Source organism: Heterocephalus glaber, unplaced genomic scaffold (genome assembly GCF_053883595.1).
Source record: "Heterocephalus glaber isolate CG9 unplaced genomic scaffold, H.glaber_assembly_v1.0 deba00001461, whole genome shotgun sequence".
Lineage (NCBI taxonomy): Eukaryota > Metazoa > Chordata > Mammalia > Rodentia > Bathyergidae > Heterocephalus > Heterocephalus glaber.
In genome coordinates this window covers 32,267,868-32,291,298 of record NW_028258308.1, presented here as the reverse complement: position 1 = coordinate 32,291,298, position 23,431 = coordinate 32,267,868, and the positions used below count along the sequence as shown (strand labels likewise).

The following is a 23,431-nucleotide window of genomic DNA, read 5'->3' as shown; positions in this document are numbered from 1 at the left end:
TCTTTTTTGAGGCACCTTCTGGCTATATAGTTCAGGCTGGTCTTGAACTCAGTGTGCAGCCCAGGCTGACCTTGAAGTCCTTGGCAATCTTTCTGCCTCAGCTTCCTGAGTACTAAGATTATAGGTGTGCGCCACCACACCTGGCTCAGATTCATTTTATGAGATTAATATATAGTTAGATTTTCTCAAGTTCCTTTACTAAAGGATCAGTATCCTAAGTTCTATGCCACATATCTAAATGGTCAGTCTTTACTCTGTACTAACAGGGATGGGTGAGCATACTGACATTTTTTTATTTTTTTATTTTTATTTTTTTGGTACCGGGGATCGAACTTGGGTCCTTGCACTTGCACAGCAGATGGCGAAACCACTGAGCTAAATCCCCGGCCCATACTGACATTTTAAAGAATACACAGTTGATATCTTTTTAAAGTCTTTTAACTTCATTTTAGTGGCCAAGACAAACCTTGGCCAGCACCAGCACCCGCATCTAGTATTTATAAGGTTAAAGGGTATCAGAAATGCACAGTAGAGGGGAAGTCCAGAGTGTTGGAGGAGCCTATAATTTGTCTTCTAAAAAGCAAAATCAAGCATGGTGGTGCATGCTCGTACAAGCCCAGCACTCTGGGAGGCTATGGCAGGAGGGTAAGGGGAGAAAATATGAGATCGATGTAGTTTTCCTTCTGCAGGCAGCTCTTTTGCTGGGATACACAGAACAGTTACCCATTCAGTTAAATCCACATTTCTTGCTTTCAAGGCCTTAAAATCAAGGTCCTACTTAACACAGCTTTAAAAATAACAAGAAGTGCGTTGAGCCAGCTGGGGCCATAGCTGGCTTGGTGGACTTCCAGGATGAGGAGCAGGTGAAGTCCTTTCTGGAGAACATGGAGGTGGAGTGCAACTACCAGTGCTACCAAGAAGAGGACCCGAACGGTTGCTATCAGCTGGTGGACTATCTGGAAGGGATCCAAAGGAATTTCGATGAAGCTGTTAAGGTGCTGAAGTTCAACTGTAAAGACAAAAAACAGTGATAGCTGCTACAAACTGGGGGCCTATTACATAACTGGAAAAGGTGGACTGACTCAGGACCTGAAAGCTGCCTTTAGCTGCTTTCTGATGGCGTGTGAGAAGCCCGGCAAGAAGTCTGTGCAAGCCTGTCACAATGTCGGTCTCCTGACTCGCAATGGAGAGGTCAATGAGGATGGCCAGCCTGACCTGGGGAAGGCCAGGGACTACTACACAAAGGCCTATGATGGTTGCTTGCTGGCATCTTCTGTCTGAGACCTGATGCAGCCCTTGACAGATAACCTCCTGGAGCAGAACTTGGGACTTGATTTCAGCAGCTCTGATTACATGGATCCATTTATCCCAGAGTGTCATCTACTGGGATGTGGCCTACATTGTGTATTTCAGTCAATAATCCTTTATCTGGTTGAATTCTGTGAAGAAAACCACCGTTACGGAGTCTTAATTTTCAAACTCTTGCAGCTCTGTCAAAAGTAGCAGCAAACTAAAGAGCAATAGGAATTTGGGTAGTGAGGAGACAAATAGCAGAAAGTTGGAAAAATTAGCAGCCACAAGCCCTGAAGGAATCAGACATCGTATTCATTGTTAGTATTATTTTAGCTGGAAGGCTTGAAAAATCAGAAAATATCTTGGATTACATAATATAAGTCTTAAGGGGCTAAGAACAACAATTAAATAGTCATGACTGCCACCCTCTGATTTATGTAATCATTGGTGTAGGCTTTCTTTTTCAACCTATAAATTCGTAGAGATCAGGAGGGATGTGTGACATAAAGGTTAAAGGTGATTAAACATCAGGGTTACTGAAGAAGATGAAACATAAGCCTGCCTTCTAGAAGGTATTCACGGTTAAAATTAGTGTCTCAGCCAGGTGTAATGTCACACACCTGTAATCCTAGCACTTGGAGGCTAAGGTAGGAGGATTGCCATGAGTTTGAGGCCAGTCTAGGCTGTGTCATGAGTTCAAGGCCAGCCTGGACTACATAGTGAGACCTCATCTCAAAAAAAAATTTAATAAAAGCAGAAAACAATTAGCATCTCCAGGCCATTCACCTGGCACTGGTCCTCATGCTGAGGAAACATTATTCCCAGAACAACTCTAGCTAGGAATTTGTAGAAAGATTTTGTGACGTGTCCCACTGAAACTGAACTTTTTTTAGCTGTTCCTATGAATAAACCATTTTGATTGGTTTGTAGTTTGTTTTATTAGTGCTCTCTCCAGATTCTAAGTAAGGTAGAGTATGTTCTTCATGGTGTTTGTGCCTTTTCTTGTAGGAATATTTGCTTTTTCTGTTACCTCCTAACTTGTCACCAGGGGGCAAGCTTGTCATTTTCCTGCTGATAACAGGACCATTAAATGTGTTACTACCTACAGTTTTCAGCTTTCAGCTTTGCACCTGTCCTAGAAGGAAGGCTTGCCTTGAGAAGGTTTGCAAACTCAGCCATCCAGCTTCTCAAGTTGGTAGAGGAGAGGGACTTTCCCAAATGTAGGTGTCACTGGCCTGGGTTGCTGTGTTTCCCAAACTTAACCTGTCCCACTGTAGAAGGCTTGCTGACTCCCATCACAGAAAAAGAATATTCAGGATATGCCTGAAAAATGAGTAGGGTTTATTAGGCAAAGGCAGAGAGTATAGTATGCACTGAGCAAAAGTATTATAGAGCAAAAGCAGAAAGCAGCCTTTATTGTATTTTTTTATATGTATCCTTTTATTTGTACGTTTTAGGTGTACAATAAAATGACATACATCATTGGAAATTTGCACCTTTATATAATCTCTCTTGGTTCTTATATTTTCCTCCTTCCCCTGCCCTCCCTTCAACCCCTCCATCCCTCCCTATTTACAAAGACTTTGTTTGCTTTTTTTCATTTGCTCATATGAATTCCATTCCCGTCTTTCCTTCCCCCTACCCCTCCCATTTCCCCTTCCCTTTTGCCCCTTTTCTTCCTATTTCACCTTATCTGTTATATCTTTTAGTCTTTATTTACACTCAGTTTCTCACACTAGAGAAACTATTTGGTATTTACACGTGTGTCCTATTTATTTCACTTAGTATCACCTTGGACCGGAGATTTAGCTCAGTGGTATCGCTGCCTGCTGCGCAAGCCCAAGGACCCGAGTTTGATCCCGGGTACCAAAAAAATAAAATAAAATAAAATAAAGAGCATCGCCTTAATGTGCATCCATTTAGCAATAAATGTCTCTAATTTTTTGTTTTTTATGGTTGAGTAGTACTCCATTTTATTTTAAAAACCACATTTTCTTTATCCAGTCTCCAGTTGATGGGCAGTTGCGCTGCTTCCAAATTTTGGCTATTACAAACTGCGCTGCTATGAACATGGGTGCACATATATCACAGTATATGTATATAATCATGGTATGATTCTTTTAATTCTTTGGGGAAGATACCCAGCAGGGGAATAGCTGGGTCAAATGGGACTTCCAGTCCTAGTTCTTGGAGGTATCTCCATACTGATTTCCACAGTGGTTGCACCAGTCTACACTCCCACCAGCAGTGGAGCAGGGTTCCTCTTTCCCCACAGCCCCGCCAGCATTTGTTATTGGTTGATTTCTTGATAGCAGCCATTCTTTCTGGGGTGAGGTGGAATCTCAGCATTGTTTTCATTTGCATCTCTGGAATGACCAGTGATGTTGAACACTTTTTCATATGTTTATTTGCCATTTCTACTTCCTTGTTTCAGAAATGTCTGTTCATTTCAGATGCCCATTTTCAGATTGGGTCTTTAAATTTGGGAGGTTTGATTTTTTTAAGTTGTTTATAGATTCGAAATAGTAGACCTTTGAGGAAAAGCAGGTGAAGATTTTTTCCCACATTGTGGGTTGTCTCTTCACACTGTTGGTGGTTTCTCTTGCTGTGCAGAAACTTTTCAGTAAGAAGAGATCCCACTTGTTGATTGACTGTGCTAGTTCACAGGCAACTGAGGTTTTGTTCATAAAATCTTTTCCTACGCCAATGTCTTCAAGAGTTCTACCTAACCTCTGTTCTAGCCGATTCAGCGTTTCTGTTTTAATATTTAGATCTTTAATCCATTTTGATTTTGGTTTAGTGCATGGTGAGAGATATAGGTCTAGTTTTAGTCTTTGGCAAGTTGAAACCCAGTTTCTCCAGCACCATTTATTAAAGAGGCTGTTTTTCCTCCAGTGAGGGTGTTTGGCTCCTTTGTTGAGGATGAGGTGGCTGAGTGTGTCTGGAGTTGTTTCTGCATCTTCTAATCTGTTCCACTGGTCCTCAGGTCTGTTTCTTTGCCAGTACCATGCTGTTTTTATCACAGTAGCTTTGTAGTATAGTTTCAAGTTGGGGATTGTGATACCCCCTGCCATGTCTCTATTACCTAGAATTGCTTTTGCTATTCTAGGTCTCTTCTTGTTCCAAATGAATTTTTGGATTGTTTTCTCAAGGTCCATGAAGTATGCTGCTGGGATTTCAATTGGGATAAGCAGCCTTTATTGTAAAGTGAAAGCAAACAGTCCTCAGGTTGTTGAACCTGGGAGAGGACCTGAACAGCTTGCTAAAGGGACTCCCAGTGTAGGGTTTTTATATTTTTAAAAAACTGGCTATGTTGCTGAAATTATCAGTATAAACACAATAAAGGTATTCTTTAGAGGAGCATGAATATCTTTAAAAAAATAACAAGAAATGGTAAAAAAAAAATTAACAGATGTGCACAGAAATATATGTGTTAGGATGTATGCTGCAGCTTGTGTATAAGTTCTGGGGAGAAATTTCTTATTCTAACTGTAGGAATAGTTGTTTTCCTAAATATCTGATGAGTTTTTACTCAGATCTTACAGGTATTGGTTTTCTCTGTGTGTGGACTGCCAGAAGATTGAGAGTAAAATTTTTGATCCTTGTGTGGTACGTTTTTAAGGTATTAGAGCGGGATGAATCTCACTGCCTTCACCCTGAGGAGCAGGGTAAATTTCCACTAGCAGTTTTATGGAAAGGCCCTTCTGGGTGTTTTATCCACATACTCCACAGCAACATTCCCAGAAATCCTCTAGCTGATCAAGTGATCTAGTTGCCTTTTTTTCCTTTCTCAATGAATGCTTTTCTTGAAAAAATACTAATGAGTAAAAATTTTCTATTCCATCACGTAAGAAAAATTCTTGGGCCAGGGATTTAGCTCAGTAGCTCTGCCACCTGCCTCACAAGTACAAGGTCCCGAGTTCAATCCTCTGAACCAAAAGAAAACTATTATCTTTTCCAATTCTATCATAGAAAAAAGGGAGTAACTATGGAGTATAGTTCATTGTGCCTTAGAATTCAGAGGAGTCTCTTAGTTTGATTTTTTAGGGTTTAATAACTAGAGTTTAAATATTCTTTTTTTTCCTTTTTTTTTTTTTTTTAAAACAGGTTCTCACTATGTATTTCTAAGCTGGCCTTGAACTCACTATGTAATCCGGCCTGGCCTTGAACTTGCAGCAATCCTCCTGCCTCAGCCTCCCAAGTGCTGGGATTACAGGCATGTGTTACCGTGCCTGGCACAAGTTTAAATATTCTTAACATTGTGTCTTTTGTTTTTTTTCCCTAGGTGAATGTTGGATGTGTACCCAAAAAGGTAGACTTCTTATTTCTCCCTCTTTCCACACTCCTTTTTCATATTTGATAAATCATGATCAGAATAAAAGTATTTCCGAATGTAACATTTAAAATTTTTCCTGCAAAAATTCATCTGGTCATACTTCTGAACTTTCAGTGAGTTTAGTTTACTTTTAATTTGAAAGTCAGTATTTTTATCTGCTGTAACATAGTTTCCATTTGTTCATGATTTCTGTCTTCCTATTTTTTTTTTAAACAGGTCATGTGGAACACAGCAGTCCACTCTGAGTTCATACATGATCACGTTGATTATGGCTTTCAGAGTTGTGAGAGTAAATTCAATTGGCGGTAAGTGCTCAAAGGGTTCAATTTATAAATGGATATTTTCATAAGTAAGCAATGAGCTTTTTGGTGGGGGGTATTATTGTGGTAAAATACACAAAAAATTTACTTTTTTTGTGGTGTGGAATTGAACCCAGGGCTTCACCTCATAATAGGCAACTGCTCTACCGCTGAGCTTTCCCCTCAGCCCCTTCTAGTTTTTATTCTGAGATAGCCTCACTAAGTTGTCAAGGTTGGCCTCAAACTTGTGAACCTCCTGTCTCAGCCTTCTAACTAGCTAGGATTATAGATGTGTGCCAGCATCCCTGAACATTTTAACCATTTTCAAGTGTTCAATTCAGTGACATTAAGGACATGCTGGTCATCTTAATCTCTTTGAAGCATACACGTAACCATCATCACCATCCATTTCCAGAGCTTTCCCACCATCCCAAACAAAAACTCTGTACCCGCTATACCAGAACCCTTCCTGTCCCTTTTCCCCCAGCTCTTGGTACTTCCATTCTATTTTCTGTCTGTGTGACTTAATGTCCTTCGTGCATGTAGAATCATATAAAACTTTTCCTTTTCTATCGGGTTTATTTCACTTAGCATCTAGCATGTTCAAGGTTCGCCCATGCTGTAGCTTGTGCCAGTAGTTCGTGCTCTTCACTGCTGAGTATATTTCATTGTAGGCTGTACCAGTTTGTTTATCCACCCACCTGTCCATGGACCTTAGAGTAGTCTCTGTGCTGTGACTATCACAAATAATGCTGCTATGAACATTGGTGTGCAAGTATCTGTCTGAGTCCCTGCTTTTAATTCTTCTGGGTAATACGGCCATTCTATGTTTAACTTTTTTTTAAAAACTGCCATAAAACTTTGAAGCTGTCAAAATTTCAAAACCTTTTTAGCAAATCTAACCATTTTTTCAGCACAGTATATTGAGTGGCCACTGTGCACTGGTGTCATGCCAAAATAGCAGTCCTTAGGTTCTCTGTAGAAAGAGGCCCACAGGTTGTGGATTCCAGCTGGGCCTTCTCCTTGGGGTAGAATACAGATCTCCACACACGGGAAAGCAGGCGTCTTCAGAGACACCTGCTGACTTCATTCTTGTTGATAGGCTGATTTTCTGCTCAGGGATGTTCATGAGTAGGTGCTTTGTTACTGACTGAGAGAGGACAGTCCTCTGTCTGAGTACTGACTCTGCTTTTGTTGTAGTGTAATAAAGGAGAAGCGGGACGCCTACGTGAGCCGCCTGAACACCATCTATCAAAACAATCTCACCAGGGTTCGTACGCTAAGTCTTGAACTTGGGGGTGTGGGGGAGCTGCTCCCTTGGAGTGGGCAGGCAGGTTTGGCCAGGTGAAAATGTAACTTTTTGATATATTTTGAAATATCTTACTGCTTCTATTTCTTTCTCTCTTTTTTTTTTTGGTACCGGAGATTGAACTCGGGACCTTCTGCTTGAGAGGCAGGCGCCAGAACCAATGAGCTAAATCCCCAGCCCCTTCTATTTCTTTTTGATTAATGATTTTGAAGTTGACCTGCCAGAGAGGAAGCCTCTGGCCCCATGTACCAGTCTCTTTCCTGAGGAGCATGGGTGGTATGTGCCTAGGTCCATAGCCAGTCTACCCTATAGATTCAAGTGGGTTTCATTCTTCACTTAAGTTCAGAAATCAAGCAGGAGAGACTATTTTATATATCAGTCTCCCAGTGTACTAGTTAAAATCAGCAGCACTATCTGGCTGAAAACCTGCCATTGCTCATTTGCTCAGAACAGTGTTGTGCTTGGTGACTCAGTCTGCTCAGGAGGCCAAATTATGATTCAGACGTCTAATGCATGAGATGTGATCAAGAAAGTTGGGCAAAAAAGTGTATTTGCCTCCAGCAAATATACGGTGCCCTGTACTCTCCTGAGGCTTTTTTCCAGCTGCACGCTTGGATGTCATGCATTTTCCATCCAGGGCCGTGCTAGTGGCATTGGCAGATTGTATACTACCAGCCCTCCTCCCCTTTGCCAGGTGTGTATCCCGACACCTTTCATTTGTCTCTGTTGTCTCCCTTCATAGTTTCCATATAGCTTGGGTTTTATTTAGATGATGGTACATTCATAATATTTGGTCCATCCTCATCTCATTAATAGCATGTTTATGAATCAATTTTTTAGGGTGAATTGCTTCTACTGATGGCTAACCTCATATACTTTTTTATGTTGATTCTTCTTACTCCTTGGATATATTTGTTTGAGGATGATATTTTCTGACCTTAAATCTCAATTTGGGGCAGGGAGGAGACACTTAAGGCCCTATAGTGTCCGTCCCCCTCCCCAAGTGGGGATTGAACTCAGGACTTTGAGCTTGCCAGGCAGACATGGTCACACACTGAGCTAAATCCCCGGCGGGCCTATAGTCCTGTTGGTACATGGATACAAGACACTTGTAAGGCTGGAGGACTTGTGTTGTAGAAATAGAACTTGATGTGCTAAGGTATCACGTCAAATTTTTTTTTTTTTACCTTTTGGAGAGATTTATTACTACAATTTATTATATCCATTTGCAGACAAGTTATGTTCTTGCTGACCTGTGGCAATCAGAAACTCAAAGTAGTATGATATATTTTTAGATACAGATGTTGGAAAAATTACCACAAAATTAAAAGCCATCATAATATAGGCATGAAAAGTAAAATGTTCGTGGAAAGAAAACAAAATTTTATGTAACCCATAATATTGACTCCAACATGAAAGCAACTAGGCAAAATTATGTACTTAATATAATATGCAGTTATGTTGGGATATATCCAGGTGTTTTGTCAGGATATGAAAAACATAATATTGCTAATGTACACGTTGTGTGCAAACAATTGAACTGTCTCAAAAACACATTCACAAGCCTCTCTCCATCAAACATAAAATAATATCAAATACAAAAATATCTTGTTACTCAGAATATGGAGTGTATACACCAGCAAAATTCAAATGAAAGCTAGTGGGAAATCCCAACAATTAAAAAGCAATTACCAAAATTTACTTTTTCAGGTTTTATTCCTCCCAATTGTAAAAACAAAATAAAAAACTACATAAATACTAACTCTACTTGGAAGTGAAAAATACACTTCAATTCACCTTGTTTAATTAGGAGACAGTATGTGTTAAGTTCAGAGACATTGACATACACAAAAATATATAATTATGTCATCTCAATTTTTTTCATTCTAAAGACCACAGATCAATACATCAGATATTTACAAGTAATTTACTGAAAAACATGGAATGAATCACTTTAGGGTATTTCCATCTGAGATTATATTTTCTAGAATATTACTGAAAAAATATTGACATCATAATTTTCATATTATTCATATTATTTCTATAGTTCTCCAATATATGAGTAATTTTCACAGAATTTTCAACATATATATATGGTTTATATATGGTTTATATATATATATACACATACATATGTAGGGTTTCTACACCATGTGACTTCTTTCATGTTTTTAATACCTGTGTATGCTGAATGCTTTCCAACATTGCTTACAGAGGCTTTTTCCCCAGTGGCATCTTGTTCATGTATTTGACAATGCATTAGATGTACTTTTTTATACATTTCTTTCATAGTTACACCCTGGTGTGAATTTTTTGTCTATAAAATGAAGAGATTGCATCAAATCTTTTCCCACACTGCCTACATACATAGTTTGCCCTAGTGTGCCTTCTTTCAAGTATTTGATGGCACTTTTGTGTATTGAGTGCTTTCCCACATTACTTACATAGGGTTTCTTTCCAGTGTGAATTTCTTCATGGGTTCACCAGTGCTCTGCTGGCTGAAGATTTCCCACATTACCAGTACACGTAGTTTCTCATCATTATCATGTCTTTCATGTATTTGAAAATATTTTACTGTAGGGTGTGTTTTCCCACATCATTTACATACATAGGGTCTCCATAGTGTGAATGCTTTCATTTCTTTGACAATGACTGAGTGTGCTGAATGCTTTCCCACAATGCTTACATACATGAGGTTTTTCACCTGTGTGAATTCTTTCATGTACTTGATGACCTCTCTTTTCGTTGAAAGATTTTCCACAGTGCTTACATACATAGGGTTTTTCCCCAGTGTGAATTCTTTCATGTATTTGACCATCTCTCTTTGTTTGAAAGATTTCCCACCATGCTTACATACATAGGGTTTCTCCCCAATGTGAATTCTTTTATGTATTTTACAATTTTTCTTTTGGGTGAAAGAATTCCCACAATGCTTACATACATAAGATTTCTCTCCAGGGTGAATTCTTTAATGTATTTGACAATCTTTCTTTCCATTGAAAGATTTCCCACATTGCTTACATACATAAGGTTTCTTACCTGTGTGAATTCTTTCATGTGCTCCAAAGTGACTGCTTTGGCTGAAAGATTTCCCACAATGCTTACATACATAGAGTTTCTCCCCAGTGTGAATTCTTTCATGTATTTGACAACCACTCTTTTGGTTGAAAGATTTCCCACAATGCTTACACAGGGTTTCTCCCCAGTGTGAGTTCTTTCATGACTTTGACAGTGACTGTGTATGTTGAATGCTTTCCCACATTGCTTACATACATAGGGTTTCTCCCCAGTGTGAGATCCTCTGAGTCTTTCAAATGAGGACTTCTCAGCAAATCCTTTTCCACATTGCTTACATGCATGGGGTTTCTCCCTGGTGTGAGTTCTTTCATGACTATGGCACTGACTGTGTGTTCTGAATCCTTTCCCGCATTGTTTACATATATAAGGTTTGTTTCACTTAGCATTATGAAATGTAGTTCCATCTTATTTTATTTTTGGCAAATGATATAAATGTTTCTTTTTGACTGATTTTATAGCATAGTTTTCTCATGGTGAGAATTAAACACAGGTCTCAGCAGGGAATTATATTTCCAGCTTTATTCTTTCTTATTTTGAAAGAGATTGTTATTGGTCATTAATTTGCTCAGGCTGAACTTCAATTTGTCATCCTACTGACTCAGCTTCCCAGAGTGCTGGGATTACAAGAATGTAGTACCATGCTAAGCCTATCCCACATTTTAATCATCCAGGTATCCAGTGATTGGCATCTAGGCTCTTTCCAGAGCTTGACTGTTCTGAATTACTTCCAGCACTTAGATAGTGTGAATACCCATAGATGCCCTTCATTGAATACTGGAATGCATGTATCACTAAAATTTCATGATTTTTAACTCATTTCAGAATATAGCCAGGGAGGTACACTTGGATCCAATGAAAATTTATATTTTTACTTTTTGAGACATCTGTATATTGATTATCATAATGGTTCCATTTTACATTCCCATCAACAATGTATGAGGCTAATTTCTAAGAGTTGTGACACTTTTTTTTGTTGTTTTTTTGGTACTGGGGATTGAACTTGGGTCCTTGTGCTTGCGCAGCAGGCAGTGAAACCACTGAGCTAAATCCCCGGCTAATTTCTAAGAGTTTTAAAACATGAACAGCTCAATATTCTGGAGTATGTTTTGAAAACATCTATTACAACAACCCTAGCACTCACTTGCATTTTGAATACTGATTCCATGTTAGCAATTTTCTAGATAGTGAACATCTCATATTCACATATATACATGGATATTTTAAAGATAAGTTCCTGGAAAGGTTCAAAATTTATTCATTTCATATCTCCCTATACACAATACTGAAATGCAATCTCATACATTTCTATGATGTTGATTATGAACTTCTATGATTATGAATTATTTTTATATGAATAGAGCAGCTAGGGTCACTTATTGCATAATATCAGTACTACTTTAGTTTCCTATATGGGAATGTTTCTGTATTCATTTTCAACATTATACAAAATGAAACTATATGCACCTCTGGAAATTTTTGTGAGATTAAATAAATTGGAACACAGCCTCATTTCTTCAGTTTCCTTGGTTGTAATATTTCTGCTCTCACATTGACTCTCAAGGAATATTCCTTTTTCTTGTGAGGGAAAATTACCTTAGATTTCTTGAACAAGTTTTGTACTGTTCTTCCATTTGCTGGCTACCGCAGGTTCTTGCTATACCAGTCATAAGTATCCATGCTTCCCACATCACATCTCTGTAGAGCTTCTTTTGGGGTGGATTCAGCAAAGCCCATTCTACCTTGGTAAAGTTCACCGCTACATCCTCAAAGGTCACAGTCTCCCTTGAGTGGCTTGTTGGTCCCCAGGATCCTTTGAATGCAGCTCGCAGCCAGTAGAAATTACAGAAACATATAGTCTAGTTAGCTGGGGATTCTTGGCAACTCACTCATGGTGTACGCTTTGGTGCCATTCAGGAAGGGCCACATCAAATTTCTTAAATGGAGCTAGTAAAATACTTTTATAAGAGATCGGAATCAGGCACATGCCTGTAATCCCAGCACTTAGGAGGCTGAGGCTGGAGCATCATTGCAAGTTCAAGGTCAGTCTAGGCTAATATATTGAGTTCAAAGCCAGCCAGAACTACATGATGAGACCTCATTTACCTTGATCTTAGCCAAAAGGCCGAGAAACATTGAGACCTCATTTCAAAACAGACAGATAGCCAGGGATGTAGCTCAGTGGTGCCATGCCTGCCTGCCAAGCACAAGGTCCTGAGTTCAGTCCCCAGTACTGACAAACAAAACATACAAACAAACAGATTGGAAAAATAGCCAGGTGTGATGACTCATGCCTCTATTTGTGGCCTTCCTGGAGGCTCAGGCAGGAGGATTGGAAGTTTGAGCTCAGCCTGGACAATTTAGCAACTTAGTGACACTATGTCTGTAAATAAAAAAGGGCTAGGGATGTAGCTCATTGAGAAGGCCCTGGGCTCAATCCCCAGTACCACCAAGGGTGTTTGTGGGGGACATTACTGAGAAATTAGCATTTTTTAATGCTTTGAAATTTTGGTGCGTATAATAGAACTTATGAGGACCTTATCGTGAAGGAATTACAGCTGATCCCGAAATTCTGCATAGCAGCTGAAACTTTCTAATACTGTAGGAAGTAAAAATCTTCCCACAAGTTACTGTGTGTACTATTGCCACTCACTCCACACCCCTGTTGGTCTGACACCTCGCTGGAACTCATTGCCCCCAAAGAAAAGATGTTCTTCAGGCTTGTGGGTTTTGGCACTGAACTTAATTCAGCTTGATTAAGCCAGGCACCTGCAGGAACAGGCATGGAGGGTGGTTGGAAAGGAAGCAATAACTCTGTCAGAACCAAACATGTTCCCAAGTGTTGAAATGTTCTATTGCCTGATCACACTTACATGGTTCCATTATCCTCATAAGACACCCTCTTTTGCATGCCAGGACACGCATCATGGCTGGCAGAAGCCCACCAGCCCACCCAGATGGAAGGCCTGGTATACAGAATGCCAGTAGGAACAAATCTGTCTTGAGTGCTCTGCAGCTCTAGCGGAGAACTCCACTGTCATGCAGTTTTAGAAGGATTGTCCTGTTTTTGAGAAATCAGAAGCAGTGCATCTTCCTCCATGGCCGGAGTGTTTCTCTCAGCTCTATTCACCTGTATTCTTTTGTCTTCCTCCTCTCTCCCAGACAGATCATTTTTCAGTTTCTTTTCGTGTGAGGAAGATTTTTCTCCCTGAACTCAAGGAGGAAAAGCTATTACCTTTTTCCTTATGGGAGTGACTTGCAAGTATTTTTTGCTTTCCAGGTTTTGGCCCAGGACCACACCTTTATTTATTCTTATTGTGCACTTCTGGCATCTACTGGCAACCCCCTTACCTTGAGTATCAGTTGCTAGTCAGGAGTTCATGAGCAACAGAATTGCAGAAAATCAAACTTCAGTGGAGAAATGAAAGACCTTACATGTTATAGTGGGTGTTTTTGTTTATCTGAAGAACGGGCTAACGTGGTGTTTCCTTCCAGTCTAATATAGAAATTATCCATGGCTATGCAACATTCACAAGTGATCCCCAGCCCACGGTAGAGGTCAATGGGAAAAAATACACTGCTCCTCACATCCTGATCGCCACAGGCGGCATGCCCTCACTTCCTCGGGAGAGCCAGATCCCTGGTGAGTGTTCAGAGGTTCAGTGGGCTTCCCTGTGGGTTCAGCCTTACAGCTGTGCTGTGGGAGCTGCCTTTACCAGTTTTCTCCTGGGAAGGGCCATGAGGAAAGGTCTCTGCGGAACCTTTATTAAATTGGCTAAGTAGTAGTTAATGATGGGACAAGGGAAGGTATTTCATCCAACTCTGGGCTCAGCCATATTGCAGGTAACAGGGAGAAAAATGAGCAATGGCCTCATTCCTTCTCAGCCTGGATTCAGTTGCTCTCAGTCTCAGTTTGTCAGATGTGCTGGTATTTATAAGATGCATTAACTGTTTAAGGGAGAGAAATCTTACAAGGACATAGCTTCACTAGCTAAGTAAACCTTTTTATGTCATGCTTTTGTCTCATATAAAAAATACAAGAGATTAATTCAGTAAGAAATCTCAGATAAGATCATATTTATCTTTTGTATTTTAAATACCCAGGGGCTAACACCCCAGTGGTGAGTCAGGGACATACTGCCATATTCTCTCATAAGAAACATTGTCCATGTCTTTCTCCTCAGTAAGATTCTAAGATCTTTGTGGATGTGACCATAGTTTATAATCTTTCCTGTTCTCCACGGATTGGGTTCATGAAGTATATGACCACCCTCTCAATATATATGGAACATTTTGAGCATTGTAAGGATTTATGCATGTTTTTACTCTGGAAAGAGAATGTGTACATTTTCACCAGCTTTGAAAAGTGTTCGTGACCCCTAAAGTAAAGAACAATCACTGAAAGAGATACAAAGATACTTAAGTAACTTAAAAGTTACTTTTTGAATATGGGGCATACCCATCCTTGATAGGTACAATCTTCCCAAGATTTATTGCTAAATAAAAGAAAAAAGGGGTAGAATAGTGTGTGTAGTATGCTACAATTTGTGTCTTTATTTTTATTTTTTTGGTTTTTTGAGACAGGGTCTCACTTTGCAGCCCAGGCTGGTCTCAAACTCATGGCAATCCTCCTGCTTCAGCCTCCTGAGTGCTGGGATTACAGGCATACACCACCACACTAGGCAATTTGTATCTTTTTAGAAAGGCAAGGAGACCTGTGTACTGTAGAAATGGAAGGATACTTAGAACCTGTAATGGCCCTGGGGATGTAGCTCAGTGGTAGAGTGCCTGCCTACCATATGCCAGCCCCTGGTTCCATTCTCAGCTTAGCAAAATAATCCAAGCCCTGTGATGATGATTCCCTTCAGTGAGAGGCTAGATATGTAGGTTGAGAAAGAGACCTGCTTCTCACCAGTATCAGTTTCACTATATGTTTCGCTGTCTATTGTGTTGTACATTTTGAACTTCTGAACTTTTTTCCATTTTACTTTTGGTTCTGGGATCAAATCCAGAGCCTCATGGATGCTAAGCCTGTGTTCTACCACTGAGCTACACCTCCAGACTCACCTTTTGAAAATTTTAACATATACCTTATTAATTTAAAAAATAATAAAAACAAATACGAACACTAAATGTAAATGTTCCAAGGTCTGATTGCCAGACCATGGGGGTTGAGACACTCAGCCTGCTGTTGTCAGGAAAGATCCCTCCGGGTTGGCCTGACCCAGGGAGGCATCTAGGAAAGAGGCTCACACATTGAGCATAATAGGCTGAGAGAGAGAAGGGCCAGAACAGCAGGTCACAAGGATGTCTTGGAAGCACATTCAGTAGCACCGATGCTTTGTGTTAAGGAGACTGGGGCCAGATTGTAGAGATTCATCAAGCCAAAGAGAGGAGTCTCTAAACTTACAGTAACTGTGACAAACACTGCCTTGCAGAGTAGTGGAAAGGCCCCAGTGATAATTTTAGAAAATAATCTGACACTGACTTGAATGGGAGGGAACATAGGGGAAGAAGATCAATTGGAAACCTGTTGCAGTCACCTGTGCCGGAGGTGGGGACATGGTTCTAAGTTGGCACGTGCACACACATGATGGGACAGTCTCAGTTCTGCCACCAACTGCTGAGTCCCTGCTGTAATGCCAGGGGACAGAGAAGAAAACAGGCATAAGAGACACAGAGGACAAAAAAACAAGGAACCGTGTCTCATTGATTCCAGGACACACATTAAAAACTGTATTCCTGGTGCACCCCCTACTGAGGTCCCCAGTCCCGCAGAAGACGCTGAATCACCCCGCTGCAGACAGGCAGGTCTGCCCACGCCCTACCGAGGTCCTAAGTAGCATGGAACATGCCAAATCACCCCGCTGCAGACAGGCAGGTCTGTGCACACCCTAATGAGGTCCCGAGTCACACGGTACACGCTGAATCACCCCGTTGCAGACAGGCAGGTCTGCCCATGCCCTACCGAGGTCCTGAATCACATGGAACACGCCGAATCAGCCTGCTGCAGTCAGGCCTGCTCATGGCCTACCAAGGTCCCAAGTCGCGTGGAACACGCCAAATCGGCCTGCTGCAGACAGGCAGGTCTGTGCACGCCCTCCTGAGGTCCCGAGTCACATGGAACAGGCCGAATCAGCCCGCTGCAGACAGGCAGGTCTGTGCATGCACTACCGAGGTCCCGAGTCACACAGAACATGCTGATTCAGCCCATGCCCCGACAACAATCCCCTGGACCCGCGCCCCCACCCTGCCCCACTCCTCTATACAGCCACCTGGTTCCACACTACAAAGATGCAGAGGACACCGGGCAACCAGACCACGGTACTGAGGCCCGCTGCTCCCGGCCCAGAGGTAGGGGCTTCTGAGACGCCATCCCACTGCTCCTGATCCACAGGAAGGGGCTTCCCGGTCACCATCACTCCTGCTGCTCCTGGCCCAGAGGAAAGGGCTTTTGGGCCACCTTCTGTCCCACTGCTCCTGGGCCAGAGGAAGGGGCTTCCAGGCCACCATCCCTCCCACAGCTCCCGGCCTAGAAGTAGGGTCTTCTGAGGTGCCATCCCACTGCTCCTGGTCCAGAGGAAGGGGTTTCCCGGCCACCATCCCTCCCACTGATCCCAGCCCACAGGAAAGGGCTTTTGGGCCACCATCCCTAGCGCTGCTCCTGGCCCCTGTCCCACCTCTCCCAGCTCAGAGGAGGTAATCCATGCAGGTGCTAACAGCCCCCTGCCTCAGTCAAAATGAGAAAACATAAGTCTCAAAACCAGACTTCCAGATCACCTATAGCAACCCCAAAGGGAAATGAGATGGAACCCGCTGATACTCAACCACCTGGACCCACTGAACTGGCAACAAAAGGGGATCTGGAAAAAATGAAATCAGAAATAATTTTTCAGATAACAGGAGAAATTGTGCCCCTAGTGCAAGACATGATTAACAAATCTACAGAGGAGCTGAGGAACGTGATGGAATCCCAACATAGGAAACAAATGGAATCCATAAAACAGATGCAAATAGATTTCCAGGACGTGAAAAACACCATTGAAAGTCTATACAACAGAATGAGCCAACGTGAAGACAGAATTTCAGATATAGAAGATAAGATTGCAATTAGTGACCAGGAAAAGAAAAATTGCTTCAAAATTATAAGGGAACATGAGAAATCAATCCAGCAGCTACTAGATGATGCAAAGAAGAATAACATAAGACTGATTGGAGACAGTGAAGAAACAGGAGAGAGTGCAGATGACATAAAAAAATCTCTTCACAGAAATAATGGCAGAAAACTTCCCAAGCAGGGGAAAAGAGCTTGACATACAGATAAGTGAGGCATATAGGACTCCAAATAGCCTTGATAAAAAAAAAACCTACACATAGGCATATAATTGTTAAGATTCCAGAAACACAACAGAAGAACAAAGTTCTACAACCAGTTAGAGAAAAGAAACAAATCGCATACCAAGGAAAGCCCATCAGAATCACAGCAGACTTCTAAATGCAACCCCTCAAAGAAAGAAGAGCTTGGAGTGATGTATTCCAAGCCCTAAAGGAAAACAGCCTCCAACCCAGATTGATGTACCCTGCAAAACTTTCTTTCAGAATTCATGAAGAAATAAGATACTTTCATGATCAAGAGTACCTTAGGAACTTCTTGAATACCAAACCAGCATTCCAAAGACTTTTACACAATATCCTAGGAACAGACATTGAGGATCACAACCCCAGGAAGCAAAGCAGAATGAACCCATCTACCATGACAAGAAATTAAATGTAAAGGGGGAGAACCCAACAAAAAGAAAAAGTCATGGCAATGACAAGTCAATACGTTTCAGTTATAACCATCAACGTTAATGGTCTCAATTCACCAATCAAAAGAAATAGACTGGCAGAATGGGTCAAGAAGCAAAATCCAACAATATGGTGCATACAAAAACACACTTAATTCAAAAGGAAACTCATAGACTGAAAGTTAAAGGGTGGAAAACAATACTCCATGCAACAGGAACCCGAAAAAAAGCAGGAGTATCCATCCTCTTTGCAGATCAAGTAGATTTCACACCAACACATCAAGAGAGATGAAGAAGGACACTACATCCTTGTAAAGGGGACAATCCAAGAAGAAGAGATGACAATCATAAATATCTATGCACCGAACACTAGTGCGCCCAACTATATAAAGCAAATACTAACGGACATGAAAAGTCATATATGCACTAATACAATTGTAGTGGGGGACCTCAACATCCCACTGTCACAAATAGATCAACTAGACTAAAAGTAAGTAATGAAATACTAGAACTCAATCGAACTCTTGAACAAATGAACTTAACAGATGTATGGAGTCCTCCACCCCACAAAATCAGAATACACATTCTTCTCAGCTCCACATGGATCATTCTCCAAAATAGACCACATACTCACACATAGAACATGTTTAAATAAGTGCGAAGGAATTGAAGGTATCCCCTGTATATTATCAGACCATAGTGGGATGAAATTGGAGATCCATAGCAAAAGAAACTCAAAAAATTTCATAAACACGTGGAAATTGAACAACACACTTCTGAATAACCAATGGTCACCGGAAATTAAAGAAGAAATCAGACCGTTCCTTCAATTAAATGACAATGACAGTACAGCATATCGGAATCTATGAGACACAATGAAAGCAGTCTTACGAGGGAAATTCATAGCAGTGAATACGCATATTAGGAAAACAGAACGAGCCCAATTAAACAACCTGATGCTGAACCTCAAGCTTCTAGAAAAAGAACAGGACAACCCCAGAGCTCATATAAGGGAGGAAATTATAAAGATCAGAGGAGAAATAAATGCAATGCAGACTAAGAGAACGATACAAAAAATTAACGAAGCCAAGAGTTGGTTCTTCGAAAGAATCAACAAAATTGACAAACCCTTAGCCAACCTTGTCAGAAAAAGGAAAGAAAAGGCTCAAATCCATGCAATTAGGCATGAAAAGGATGAAATGACAACAGACCCAGCAGAAATCCAGATGATCATCAATACCTACTTCCAGAACCTATATGCCAATAAGATGGACAACACAGAAGAAATGGACAGATTCCTAGATACATATGAATTACCAAAGTTGAATGAAGAAGACCTAAAAATTCTAAACAACATAGTATCAACCAATGAAATTGAAAATGTAATTAAAAACTTATCAACTAAGAAAAGCCCGGGCCCTGATGGCTTCACTGCTGAATTCTACAAGACATTTAGAGAGGAACTGCTGCCATGACTGTTTAAACTCTTCAATGAAATTGAAAAGGAAGCAATACTCCCAAATTCATTCCTGGAAGCAAGCATCACCTTGATCCCCAAAGCAGAGAAAGACCCAACTGAAAAAGAGAACTATAGGCCAATCTCACTAATGAACATAGATGCAAAAATCCGTAATAAGATACTGGCAAACAGAATGCAGAAGATCATCAAGAAGATCATACACCCTGATCAAGTGGGATTCATCCCAGGGATGCAAGGATGGTTCAATATACGCAAATCAGTGTAATACACTACATCAATAGAGCCAAGGACAAAAACCATATGATTATCTCCATAGATGCAGAAAAAGCATTTGACAAAATCTAACATGCATTTATGATTAAAAACCCTACAAAAAATTGGAATAGATTATCTCTACCTCAAACTGATAGATGCCATCTATGAAAAACCAACAGCCAATATCATACTAAATGGTCAAAAACTGAAATCCTTCACACGAAAATCAGGACCAAGACAAGGATGTCCACTATCACCACTCTTGTTCAATATAGTTCTGGAAACATTAGCCGTGGCTAATTAGACAAGAAAAAGAAAAGGAATAAAGATAGGAAATGAAGTCAAATTGTCATTCTTTGCAGATGACACAATACTCTATATAGAAGACCCCAAGAACTCCACCAAAAGTCTTGTAGACTTAATAACCAAATGCAGTCAAGTAGCTGGTTACAAGGTCAACTCATAAAAATCAATAGTTTTCCTCTACACCAATGACAGACTCACTGAGAGAGAAATAGGGCAAATAATTCCTTTCACAATAGCATCCAAAAAACTGAAATACCTAGGAATCAACCTAATGAAAGAAATGAAAGACCTCTTCTCTGAAAACTATAGCACTCTGAAAAGAGAGATTGAAGATGATGTCAGAAAATGGACAGACATCCCCTGCTCCTGGGTAGGAAGGATTAATAGAGTGAAAATGGCCATACTTCCAAAACTGCTATATAGATTTAATGCAATTCTAATTGAGATCCCAGCAGCATACTTCATGGACCTCGAGAAAACAATCCAAAAATTCATTTGGAACAAGAAGAGACCCACAATAGCAAAAGCAATTCTAGGTAACCGAGACATGGCAGGGGGTATCACAATCCCCAACCTGCAACTCTACTACAAAGCTACTGTGATAAAAACAGCATGGTACTGGCAAAGAAACAGACCTGAGGACCAGTGGAACAGATTAGAAGATGCAGAAACTATGCCAGACACACTCAGCCATCTCATCTTCAATAAAGGAGCCAAACACCCTCACTGGAGGAAAAACAGCCTCTTTATTAAATGGTGCTGGAGAAATTGGGTTTCAACTTGCCAAAGACTAAAACTAGACCTATATCTCTCACCATGCACTAAACTAAAATCAAAATGGATTAAAGATCTAAATATTAAAATAGAAACTGAACCAATTGGAGCAGAGGTTAGGTAGAACCTTTGAAGACATTGGTGCAGGAAAAGATTTTATGAACAAAACCTCAGTTGCCCTTGAACTAGCACAAACAATCAGCAAGTGGGATCTATTATTAAAAGGCTTCTGCACAGCAAGAGAAACCACCAGCAGTGTGAAGAGACAACCCACAATGTGGGAAAAAATCTTCACCTGCTCTTCCTCAGACAAAGGTCTACTATCTCGAATCTATAAAGAACTTAAAAAGATCAGACCTCCCAAATTTAAAGACCCAATCCGAAAATGGGCATCTGAAATGAACAGACATTTCTCAGACAAAGAAGTAGAAATATCAAATAAATACATGAAAAAATGTTCAACATCACTGGTCATTTGAGAGATGCAAATGAAAACAACGCTGAGATTCCACTTCACTCCAGAAAGAATGGCTGCTATCATGAAATCAACCAATAACAAATGCTGGCGGGGCTGTGGGGAAAGAGGAACCCTGCTCCACTGCTGGTGGGAGTGTAGACTGATGCAAGCACTGTGGACATCATTATGGAGATACCTCAAAGAACTAGGACTGGAAGTCCCATTTGACTCTGCTATTCCCCTGCTGAGGATCTTCCCCAAAGAATTAAAAGAATCATACCACAGTGATATATGTGCACCCATGTTCACAGCAGCACAGTTTGTGATAGCTAAAACTTGGAAACAGCCCAAATACCCATCAACTGGAGACTGGATAAAGAATATGTGGTTTTTTTATAAAATGGAGTACTACTCAGCCATAAAAAATGAGAAATTAGAGACATTTATAGCTAAGTGGATGCACATTGAGGCGATACTCTGAAGTGAAATAAATAGGACACCCATGTATAAATATCGAATAGTGTCTCTGATGTGAGAAACTGAAAGTGTGAATAAGGACTAAATTAATAGGTAATGTGAAATAGGAAGAAAAGGGGCAAAGGGGAAGGAAGTGGGAGGGCTAGGGGAAAGGATAGAAGGGAATGGGTTTAATATGTGAAAATGGAAAAATAGGAAAAAAATCTTTGTAAATAGGAATGGAGGGTTGAAGGGAGGGTTGGGCAAGGGTGAAAAATAAGAACCAAGAGAGACTATGTAAAGGTGCAAATTTCCAATGATGAATGTCATTATATTGTATACCTAAAATGTACCAGTGATTAGAATGAATAATTGATAATGTAAAATAGGAAGAAAAGGTCCAAAGGGGTAGGGGCAGTGGGAGGGGCAGGAGAAAGGAAAGAAGGGAAAGGAAAAATGCTGAGAAATGGAAAAAATGGAAATAAAGTCTTTGTAAATAGGGAAGGGCGGGCTAGGAATGAGGAAAAAGTAAGAACCAAGATGCATTATGTAAAGGTACAATTCCCAATGATAATCTAGTTGTGTTGTATACCTACCATGTACCAATAAAAGAATTTAATAAAAAAAAATATTCCTCACCTCCAAAAATAGGGATAGGTCTTGTAATCATGGTGCTTAGATCTGGTAAAATGCGGTATTTTGGGCTGGGGATGTAGCTCTGAGGTAGAGCACCTCTCTTGTATGCATGGCTTTGGTTCACTGGAGGAAGGTGGTTCCTTTCTCTAGAATGGTAAGCTTGATGGTGATGCACCCCTAATCAAAAAATACAAAATGTGAAATGCTCTAAAATCATGTTGAAGGCCAATATGGTGCTACAAGTGGAAAATCCCATACAATGAAACTTTGTTCATGTACAAAATTATTTTAAAATTTTGAATAATTGCCTTCACGCTGTGTAAGGTGTGTGTAAAACATAAAAGAATTTCATCTTTGGACTTGGGCTTCACCTCTAAGACATCTGATTATGTAAATGCAAATATCCTAAAGTCTGAAATTTGAAATGATTCTGATCCCAAGCATTTCTTTTCTTTTCTGTCTTCTTTTTTTTTTTTTTTTGGTACCAGGGATTGAACTTGGAACCTTGCACTTGCAAGGCAAGTGGTGGCACCACTAAGCTAAATCTCTGGCCATCCAAGCATTTCTGATAAAGGATACTCAGCCCTGAGTTTGAAGCTAGCTGGAATTATGTAGCAGGAAAGTTAGAAATACAAAACAGTTCATGGGAATCTGACATGATGTCAGAAATACAGTCTGTTCATGGGAGCTGAAAAGATCGTGGTTCTTTAGAGAAATTTGGAAGTTATGTAGTCATCACTGATGCTGTTTCTAGAGAGAAAATAAAAATGTTGACTCAAGCCAGGTGTGGTGCCACATGCCTGTAATCCAAGCTATTTAGGAGGCTAGGGCAGGAGGATCACAACTTTGAGGCCAGCCTGGGCAACTTAGTGAGACCCTGTCTCCAAAAAAAGAAAAAAAATGTTGAATAAGAGAAGACTTGGTCAGCAGCTTCCCAAGTGGAGGGTTTATCAAAACTTGTCAAAACA

General features: G+C 40.5%; 1 protein-coding gene across 3 annotated transcripts in view; it reads left to right on the top strand.

Moving 5' to 3' along the window:
- Positions 1 to 23,431, top strand: part of Gsr (glutathione-disulfide reductase) — a 57,283-nt gene that overhangs the window by 11,851 nt on the left and 22,001 nt on the right. For all 3 annotated transcript variants that reach the window (XM_087216941.1, XM_004855416.4, XM_087216942.1), the window contains 4 exons: positions 5,579 to 5,605; positions 5,846 to 5,934; positions 7,129 to 7,198; positions 13,808 to 13,955. In XM_087216941.1, the coding sequence (XP_087073067.1) occupies positions 5,849 to 5,934; positions 7,129 to 7,198; positions 13,808 to 13,955 (304 nt within the window). In that variant the 5' untranslated portion in view covers positions 5,579 to 5,605; positions 5,846 to 5,848. The remainder of the gene's footprint in view (positions 1 to 5,578; positions 5,606 to 5,845; positions 5,935 to 7,128; positions 7,199 to 13,807; positions 13,956 to 23,431) is intronic.